Source organism: Hordeum vulgare, chromosome 2H (genome assembly GCF_904849725.1).
Source record: "Hordeum vulgare subsp. vulgare chromosome 2H, MorexV3_pseudomolecules_assembly, whole genome shotgun sequence".
Taxonomy (NCBI): domain Eukaryota; kingdom Viridiplantae; phylum Streptophyta; class Magnoliopsida; order Poales; family Poaceae; genus Hordeum; species Hordeum vulgare.
The window spans coordinates 439,141,243-439,152,080 of NC_058519.1; the positions used below are offsets into that span (position 1 = coordinate 439,141,243).

Sequence of the window (10,838 nt, forward strand, 5' to 3'; positions counted from 1 at the left end):
GTCACTTATGAATTGCATGTGATGTTAATCCTTTTATGCACCTTATTTTGCTTAGAACGACGGTAGCATTATGAGGTGATCTCTCACAAAAATTTCAAGACGAAATTGTGTTCTCCCCGACTGTGCACCGTTGCTACAGTTCGTCATTTCGAGACACCACGTGATGATCGGGTGTGATAGACTCAACGTTCACATACAACGGGTGCAAAACAGTTGCACACGTGGAACACTCGGGTTAAGCTTGAGGAGCCTAGCATGTGCAGACATGGCCTCGGAACACATGAGACCGAAAGGTCGAGCATGAATCGTATAGTTGATATGATTAGCATAGAGATGCTTACCACTGAAACTACTCTCAACTCACGTGATGATCGGACTTGAATTAGTGAATTTGGATCATGAACCACTCAAACACTACTAGGAAAAGGCCTGCTAGTGGCGCACCTGTTTTGGCTACTAATGGCGCACTACAGGTGCGCCACTAGCATCAAGCCATTAGAATTTTTTACTAATGGCGCACCACAGGTGCGCCATTAGTATCTGGTATACTAATGGCGCACCAGGCAGTGCGCCATTAGTATAGCTCATGATGCGCCATTAGTATCTGTTCTACTAATGGTGCACCAGGCAGCGCGCCATTAGTATAGCTCATGGTGCGCCATTAGTATCTAGTATACTAATGGCGCACCAGGCAGTGCGCCATTAGTATAGCTCATGGTGCGCCATTAGTATCTGGTATACTAATGGCGCACCAGGAAGTGCGCCATTAGTATAGCTCATGGTGCGCCATTAGTATCTGGTATACTAATGACGCACCAGGCAGTGCGCCATTAGTATAGCTCATGGTGCGCCATTAGTATAGCTCATGATGCGCCATATTTACCCATGTGCTCTGGCTTACTAATGGCGCACAAGTTGACGATGCGCCACTAGTGTGTTTTTTGCAGTGCACCACTAAAGTGCTGAGTGGTGCGCCACTAGTATGAATATTAGGTATTATTTTATTTTTTCTGATATTTGCACAAGTTACAAAACATACTAGATCATGAAAGGCGCGCGTTTCCGCGCCCATCCATTTTAAAAATGGATTGATATGATATTTGTAAATATATAGAAACAAAACATGTAGACAAATTTGTAAAAATTTTGGTCGGTAGCAGCCAAGGAGTGAAGTAGTTGAGCAGTAGGTCCATAGGAAGAAGGCCTATACACTAGCACATTATGAAGAACTATCTGTCAAAGGTCAAAGTAGTGTCTGCCACTCTTTGCAAACAACCATGCCCTGAACGTAAAGCTCCTTTGCAAACTCTGGAGAAGGCGGGCTTGCTCTTCGGTGTCGGCGGCTTGGTGTGTGAAGGAGGCAGTGGACGCCCCCTCCCCTCCCTTCATGCAAGTCTGGAGAAGGAGGGCTTGCTCTTCGGTGTCGGCGGCGGACAACTTCGTCAAGGCTGTCGTGCTTGTCGTTGTTGTGGAGCAGCCAATGCCCGTTATCCGCATGAGCAAGAAAAGTTTCCCTTTGGCGCAGATCCGCTCTTGGGAGGAATCGAACCAGGGGCAGCTACACAGAGAGGAGAATAAAATAAATCTTAGGAGCAATGTGATTCAACAAACATTATTAAGAGCTATAAATCTCAATCAAGCAGGAGCCTTGAACTATAGAAGTAGAGCGATTAAACTCGCGCGTACTTTTAAAGAAATATAGACATCATTCTTTGAATCCAAAGCTGTTGTTGTCTTTTGTCATTTAATACTGGTGAAATATAGACATCATTCTTTTAATCATTTTACAGGTTACTTCATTAATCATTTATCATGAAAAGCCCGAGACACCAAATAAAGGCACTAGGGTGGGTAACACCATGCTCGATTAAGTGATTCCACACATGGCATTTTGAATTGGATAAGTCTCAGCATGCAGCATGTACCTTTGTCAATGTCGACATCATCAAATACTACAATAGGACTTTTGCCACCAAGTTCCAATGTAACAGGCTGTCAAGAAAACATGCAACACAAAGGGTGAGAATGATCTGCTATTAGGAGAGCGTTTGAAGTATCATGGTCAATATTCTAAAAATCTGAAGGAGGAAAAATAGATGCTTGGTGATAAATTACTATACAAAGATTTTTTTAAACAGAGACATGTGGAACAAACCTTGACCGTAGGAGCTGCAGCAACCATAATCTTTTGACCGGTTGCATAGCTCCCGGTAAATGCAACCTAAAAATTCAAATAAGCCACAAATTGTGAGGAATATACTCCATAGACATTGATGAATCACAAGAAGATAGAGGACGAATATATGTACCTTATCGACGTCAGGGTGTGACGACAAAGGAGCACCAGCTTCATTACCTAGTCCAGTCACAATGTTTAAGACACCTGATGGAAGACCGACCTCTTTACACACATCACCAAGTTCTAAGCAAGTCCTGGTAATTAAAAAATATATATATATTTCAATTCCCAATGCTTATAAAATGGAAAGGTGGACAAATGATAAACTTACACGAAAGCTAATTCAGATGGTTTCAGTACAACTGTACAACCAGCTGCCAGACTAGGGGCAACCTTCCATACAGCCATCAGGAGAGGATAGTTCCTATAGCAAAATGTGTCAAACAAAGAACGTGAGGACCAAATAATTTAGTTTTGTAGCACAGAACTATGTAGAAAAGAAAATACAACTAAACCTACAAAGTTGAATGTAATCAATAACCAATTACTGGACCAACTGTTCTCATTTAGCAGTAAGCCAGTAAGTCTCTAAATAATGAGATCTACGTAATTAGATTAAGTGAGCAAGGCTGACAACAGATTACCAGGGCCAGTAAGGAAAAATAAATATTTGGATGAGGAGAAAACACGGGGTTGAGGGTTGTATCGATCCATAACAAGTTTAGTAACACTAGCCAAAACTTTCGCATGCACACGCACAGACAAATGAATTATCAGAGCCAAGTGAGTTTGAAAACTCAATAATACTTACAAATCCGGAGAACATGAGCACAATATGCGGACAAGGAAAGAGAGAAAGAGTGTAATCAAGCAGCAACAAGTAGTATGGATCGGAGGGAGTATCAAATTACTTGGATTGTGATGGCTAAGCCTAACAGTCGTCGACGCCAATTTAAAGCTCCTTTACTATATGAATGATTTCTGGTAGCATGATTCAACCATATATAGAGATACAAGCAGGACAGGAGGGGTATGGGAAATACGTACCATGGTGTGATTAGAGCAACTACACCAATAGGTTCCTTCTTAAGATGGCATTTAAAATTCTCCGAGCGAGCAACTGCAGCATTTTTCCTTTTGTCCAAGGCTTCAGCATGACCTACGAAGAACTCAAAGCAGCCGGCAACATCGTCCTGATAAAAAGAACATTGTGCACATCAGTACATCATGTGTACAAAAAGACAATGCATGCAGACATTCAAAAGGCGGATCGCATACCATGTCCCATGCCGCTTCATCAAGAGGCTTCCCGCAATCAAGTGCCTCTAGCCTAGCCAGATCAGATTTCCGCTCAATAATCTGAAGTAAAAGGATATCAAATGCATCAAAAACTGACTTACATGTGAAAAAAGTGCCAGGTTTTACAAATTTAAGATCAAAGGCATATTTAATTACGCTTACTCATCTAGTATAAAAAGGCTATCATCCATACAGAAAGCAGGTCTTATAGAAGACTAAACACGGCACATATTTCCTCCATGCGGTTCTTAATTGCTATTTTTTGAATCACTTTGTGGGGTACATAAACAGAGTGTACTAGTGGGGCACACCATAACAGTAACTTTGTGATTCATAAAAAGATACAGAGCCAGCCACGTATGGCAAAAGAAGAGGCCCTGAACAAATGCTACCGGTTGTTGATGGAGAAGACAGATCCGGGTTTTGCTATTCAACACTATCATTCATGTTGCTACTTTGCCAATTTCTTGTAGTATTTTAAATTAGACTGAGCTTGGTACTACCATTCATGTGTGCCTTGGTGGTTCACTCGCAGTACTACGTAGTAATCAGAAAACACACATAAAAGGGAAGGGAAGCTGCAGAGGAGGACCACTGACGGATCTAGCGTGCATCTCGCACCCATAAAAAGTAAAATAGTAGTAAGAAGTTGACCGATTGACCGCCACACAGCCGCCGCGTGCAGCAGCACCGTCAACGAGGCAGAGCCGCCTGTGGGACTTTCGGTGGGCATTGGAGAGAGCGGAACAGAGTCACCAGCGCCGCGCCGGAGTCGTGGGCGAGCTCTCCAGGCCACGAGAGGCGGATCTGGACGGGGGGAGGGAAGAGCGGCGGCACAGGAGCTCGGATCTGTTCGCTGCGCCGACGAGGTCCACTGGAACACGCTGGAATCGAGCCGCGTAGGCAGCGGCGGCGAGGGTTTCGTGGGGTGGGGAGGGAGAGACGCACGAGATAGAGAGAGCGAGGGTGTGCGGTGGGTTTCTGATTCTTTTTCTGTTTCTTTTTTTCCTCCTTCTCTTTAGATGGATGGATGTGGCATTGAGAGATAAGATGGATGGATGAATGTGACCCATGTCATCAATCCATGGCACAATAGGTTTCACCAATAAGAATTAAGCTCCTGTAATTTTAATTCTTTCTTATATTTCAGCTAAACATGTAACAACTGTGGAGAAGGGCATCATTCTAAATGGCTTGCTCCTTCCCATGCTTTTGTACTGGGCATCCAACAAAAGGGGACATGACCTACCATGGCACTCGAGGTGTCTCGGTCCATCGAAAGTGGCATGTTGTTAAAATCGATGAAAAATCATATGATGTCAGAAATTCTCGGGACCTCACACGGTGTCTTCATATAGACCATGTACGGTGTGGTAAGAGTTTGAGCATGTTTCGTAGAACCTTGGACGAAGGTCTCTTGTAAAATGGATCATCTCCGAGGCATCCTCTAGCTATCAACACAGGACGTGTGTGGTTTGTGAAGGAAGTGGCCTACACGTTGCTCCGTTGACCGTGAAACTTCTCTACTCTCAAAGAGGAGCATTGCATGACACGTGCCAGGACATGACATTTTTCGGGTTCGCCAGTAATATTTGAGACATTTATTGCATCTGTTGGGTTTGAATGCGGGAAATTGTAGATCGGGAGAACGGGGGGCTGGTTTACTTACTTTTCGCAGGGAGCTGTTGTTGCTGCATCGTCTTCTCTGCTAGCCGTTCTTGCACTCACACCGGCCTTCCAATGCTGGCCTCTGACGGCTCCCCTCTGCTAGCGATCTCCTGGTCATCGATGATGAGGGGGTCACCCAAGACTGCGTGTGTGGACCAGTGTACCGAACTTCCTTCCGCAACATTGCTTTGCATTCCAAGATACTCAAAGACTAGCTTGAAGATGACATAGTTTAGAAGCGGCCTCGGGTGAGGCTTCTTGGCATGATTTCATGTGCCTTCTCATAGATCTGCAATTTCCGGCGCTGAAATCCTAACAGTGCAATAAATGTCTTAAATATTGCATGCGGGTTCGGAGAACACTCGTAGACATGCGAAGAACAATCCATGAATAGTAGTTGAAATAAGCCGTTTCCTACCTCTAACCGTGACACAATTGACCGACGGAGCTAGCCCTTTGACTTTCGCCGGACAGGATTTGACCGATGGACCTTTTCACCTATTGTCATAGCCTAGCCCATAGCTACACCCCCGGACACGGTCCGGCCCAACCCACCCCAAGATTCCCTCCGTGTCGGCCCAATGTGGTCGTTTCCCCCTCCGTTACATGGCGGCAGCGACGCCCATGAGGGGGGCACACCCCGGAACCGAGTGTGGGGTGCTTGCGCCTTCTACCACGCTTCCACAAGCCTAAGAGGGTCCGCTGCAACACCTGGCAGCATTGCTACACCCCCCTCATGTACCCCGTCCCGTCTAACCCTGACACATTCGACCGGCAGATCTAGCCCTTTGACTTCCGTCAGACGGGGTTTGACCGGTGCATCTTTTCACCGGGTTGCCATAGGAAAGCCCATAGCTACACCCCCGAACATGGCCCCCGCCCAACCCACCCCGCGATGGTTAGTCAAGATAAAAAAAATATAGGGAAAAGTTTTTTTAAATGGGCAGGATGGTTAGTCAAAATAAAAAAAGTACAGGGAAAAGTTAGTTAAAATGGTACGACGCCGGAAATCCTCGGGATCAGTCACGGTGTCATCACATGGCCCCTGTAGGGTGTGGTCAAAGTTTGGACACGTTCCGAGTAAGCCTCACCTAAGGTGCTTGTAAACTGCACAATCTTCGAGGTAGTCTCTTGGTATTGAGAGGGAACGTATCAGGTTTGTGAAGAAAGTGCGGGTCATGTTGCTCCGTTGGCCGCAAAAATTCTCGTGCTCTCAAAGGAGGCAATCGAATGACACGTGTCAGGCGCCTGCATTTTTCTAACCCACCTGCAATATTTGAGATATTTATTGCTCTTCTACGGTTTCAGCGCTGGAAATTGCAGATCTACAAGGTGACACATGAAATCATGCTCAGAAGCGGCACGAAAAATCGTATGTGATGTATTTTTGACATGGGCATGCCTTGTGCAGGTGTGGGAGGGGCAGGACTAGCCATTGGGGCTGCGAAATTACCTCAGCGACATGCTTGATCTGAGGGAGGGAGGAGGGGAGGAGCGTCCGTGGCGTACCCCTACAGAGGAGGGCGGATCTGGGCGTGCCATGGCCGCCGGCTCACCTGCTGGTTCGCGGTCGCGGTGGAACTCCCTCCCTGCTCCCTCTTCCTGCTGGTTCGCGGTCGCGATAGGAGCAGAGAGATACCTTTTTTTTTGCAAAACTACTAATGGCGCACCACCTACAAATGCGCCATTATAACCTTGGTTACTAATGGCGCACCAGCTGGTGGTGCGCCATTAGTAGTTTTGCAAAAAAAAATATAGTAGTGGTGCACCACCTACAAATGCGCCATTAGTAACCCTGGTTACTAATGGCGCACGAGATGGTGGTGCGCCATTAGTAGTTTTGCAAAAACAATTATAGTAGTGGCGCACCAGCTACAAATGCTCCATTAGTAACCCGGGTTACTAATGGCGCACCAGCTAGTGGTGCGCCATTAGTAGTTTTGCAAATAAAAAAAATTTGTAGTAGTGGCTCACTGGGTAAATGGTGTGCCATTACTAGTTAAACTAGTAATGGCGCACTCTACCCTGGTGCGCCATTAGTACTTTTGCAAAAAAAATTATTGTAGTGGCGCACTGAGTGTGTGGTGCGCCATTAGTGTCCATCACACTAATGGCACACCTGCACATGGTGCGCCACTACTATATAGTAGTGGCGCACTACTTGTCTAGTGCGCCATTAGTGTCTATGTCATCTATAGCCCTTTTCCTTGTAGTGAAATGACTAGAGAGATGTACTTTTTGAGTGGGAGTTTAGCAAGTAATTTGATTAGTTAAACTCTAATTATCTTGAACATAGTCTAAGTCCCCATTGAAATATTTGTGTTGTAGATCAATGGCTCACGCAACAGTCACCCTAAATTTTAATACGTTCCTAGAGAAAGCTAAGTTGAAAGATGATGCAAGCAACTTTGTAGACTGGGCTCGTAATCTTAAGTTGCTCCTGCAAGCTAGGAAGAAGAATTATGTCCTTAATTCTGCACTAGGAGATGAACCACCCGCTACGGGTGACCAAGATGTTAAGAACACTTGGTTAACATGTAAGGAGGACAACGCAGTAGTTCAATGTGCAGTCTTGTATGGCTTAGAGCCAGGACTTCAACGTTGCTTTGAGCGTCATGGAGCATTTGAGATTTTCCAGGAGTTGAAGTTTATCTTTCAGAAGAACGCCCAGATGGAGAGGTATGAGACCTATAATAAATTCTATGCTTGCAAGATGGAGGAGAATTTGTCTGGTAGTGAACATGTGCTCAAAATGTCTGGGTACTCAAACCGTCTAGCTGAGCTGGGGATTGAAATCCCGCAAGAGGCTATCACTGACAGAATTCTTCAATCACTGCCACCAAGCTACAAGAGCTTTGTGTTGAACTATAACATCCAAGGTATGAACAAGTCACCGGCGAGTTATTCGCGATGCTGAAAGTCAGAGAGTCAGAACTCCATAAAGTGCATCAAGTGTTGATGGTGAATAAGACCACTAGTTTCAAGAGAAACACCAAAGGCAAGAAGGGTAATTCCAAGAAGAGCGGCAAGCCTATTGCCAATGCGATGAAGAAACTGAAGGCTGGACCTAAGCCTGAAACAGAGTGTTATTATTGCAAGGGACTGGGTCACTAGAAGCGCAACTGCCCCAAGTATCTGGCTGATAAGAAGGTGGCCAAGGAAAAATCAGGTATATTCGATATACATGTTATTGATGTGTACTTAACCAACTCTCGTAGTAGTGCCTGGGTACTCGGTACCGGTTGTGGTGCTCATATTTGCAACTCGAAACGGGAACTGCGGAATAAACGAAGGCTAGCGAAACATGAAGTGACGATGCGCGTGGGAAATGGTTCCAAGGTTGATGCAATCGCCGTCGGCACAGTTTCACTTCAGTTACCATCAGGATTAGTTATGAACTAAAATATTTGTTATTTAGTGCCTGCCTTAAGCATGAACATTATATCGGGATCTTGTTTATTGCGAGACAGTTACTCGTTTAAGTCACAGAATAATGGTTGTTCTATTTCTATGAGTAATATCTTTTATGGTCATGCACCTAGTGTGAGAGGATTGTTCATATTGAATCTTGATAGCGATGTTACACATATACATAAGATTGAGACCAAAAGAGTTAAAGTTAACAATGATAGCGCCATGTTTTTATGGGACTGCCGCTTAGGTCATATTGGTGTAAAGCGCATGAAGAAACTCCATTCCGATAGACTTTTGGAGTCACTTGACTTTGATTCACTTGACACATGCGAACCATGCCTCATGGGCAAGATGACTAAGACACCGTTCTCCGAAACAATGGAGCATGCAAGTGACTTGTTGGAGACCATACATACCGATGTGTATGGTCCGATGAGTGTGGAGGCGCACGGCGGATATTGTTATTTTCTCACCTTCACTGACGATTTGAGTAGATATGGTTATGTCTACTTGATGAAGCACGAGTCTGAAACGTTTGAGAAGTTCAAGCAATTTCAGAGTGAAGTTGAAAATCATCGTAACAAGAAGATCAAGTTCCCACGGTCTGATCGTGGGGGTGAATATCTGAGTTTCTAGTTTGGTGCTCACTTAAGACAATGTGGAATTGTTTCACAATTGACACCGCCTGGAACACACAGCATAATGGTGTGTCCGAACGTCGCAATCGTACTTTATTAGAGATGGTGCGATCTATGATGTCCCTTACCGATTGCTGTTATCGTTTTGGGGTTATGCATTAGAGACAGCTACATTCACTTTAAATAGGGCACCATCAAAATCCGTTGAGACGACACCATACGAACTGTGGTATGGCAAAAGACCAAAGTTTTCGTATCTTAAAGTTTGGGGATGTGATGCTTATGTCAAAAATCTTCAGCCTGAAAAGCTGGAACCCAAAGCGGAAAAGTGTGTCTTCATAGGTTACCCAAAAGAGGCAGCTGGGTATACATTCTATCTCAAATCCGAGGGCAAAGTGTTTGTTGCTAAAAATGGAGCTTTTCTTGAGAAGGAGTTTCTCTTGAAAGAATTGAGTGGGAGGAAGATAGAACTTGATGAGGTTGTCCAACCTCTAATCCCTCTAGATGGTGGCGCAGGGCAAGGGGAAACCCCTGCCGTTGCGACCCCGGTTGAGGAGGAAGTTTATGATGATGATCATGAATCTTCGGATCAAGTTCCTATCGGACCTCGCAGGTTGACAAGGTCACGTACTGCTCCTGAGTGGTACGGTAATCCTGTCTTATCAATTATGTTATTAGACAACAATGAACCTGGGAATTGTGAAGAAGCAATGGTGGGCCCTGATTCCAACAAATGGCTAGAGGCCATGAAGTCCAAGATAGGATCCATGTACGAGAACAAAGTATGGACTTTGGAAGTACTACCTGAAGGCCGCAAGGCTACTCAGAGCAAACTGATCTTTAAGAAGAAGACGGACGCAGACGGTAATGTGACCGTTTATAAAGCTCGACTTGTGGCAAAGGGTTTTTCACAAGTTCAAGGAGTTGACTACGATGAGACGTTCTCACCGGTAGCGATGCTGAAGTCCGTCCGAATCATGTTAGCAATAGCTGCATTTTTCGATTATGAAATCTGGCAGGTGGGTGTTAAAACGGCGTTCCCTAACGGTTTTCTTAAGGAAGATTTGTATATGATGCAACCCGAATGTTTTGTCAATCCAAAGAATGCTAACAAAGTGTACAAGCGATCCATTTATGGACTGGTGCAAGCATTTCGGAGTTGGAATAAGCGCTTTGATGAGGTGATCAAAGCATTTGGGTTTATACAAGTGGTTGGAGAATCTTGTATTTACAAGACAGTGAGTGGGAGCTTTGTGGCGTTTCGAATATTATATGTGGATAACATATTGCTGATTGGAAACAATGTGGAGCTTTTGGAGAGCATAAAGGATTACTTGAATAAAAGTTTCTCTATGAAGGACCTAGGAGAAGCTGCTTACATTCTAGGCATTAAGATCTATAGGGATAGATCGAGACGCCTGATAGGACTTTCACAAAGCACGTACCTTGATAAAGTTTTGAAGAAGTTCAAAATGGACCAGTCGAAGAAAGGGTTCTTGCCAGTATTACAAGGTATAAAATTGGGTAAGACTTAGTGCCTAGCAACTGCGGAAGATAGAGAACGAAATGAGTTATGTCCCCTACGCTTCAGCCGTAGGTTCTATCATGTATGCAATGTTGTGCACTAGACCAGACGCCAG

The 10,838-nt window shown here is 44.7% G+C and overlaps 1 protein-coding gene and 1 long non-coding RNA gene across 2 annotated transcripts; both read right to left on the minus strand.

Annotated features, from left to right (window-relative positions):
- Window positions 1-1,487: 1,487 nt before the first annotated feature.
- LOC123428003 (betaine aldehyde dehydrogenase 2-like) lies at window positions 1,488-2,438 on the minus strand (the record flags this gene model as incomplete). The annotated part of the gene is made up of 4 exons (XM_045112146.1): window positions 1,488-1,558; window positions 1,926-1,992; window positions 2,156-2,221; window positions 2,310-2,438. Coding segments are annotated over 4 exons (333 nt in total), but the record flags the coding sequence as incomplete, so codon positions are not given.
- A 123-nt stretch (window positions 2,439-2,561) lies between these two features.
- LOC123430219 lies at window positions 2,562-3,566 on the minus strand. The gene is made up of 3 exons (XR_006622894.1): window positions 3,458-3,566; window positions 3,227-3,372; window positions 2,562-2,603 (listed from the first exon to the last, which is right to left on the minus strand). It is a non-coding gene; the product is annotated as an uncharacterized LOC123430219 (long non-coding RNA).
- Window positions 3,567-10,838: the final 7,272 nt, after the last annotated feature.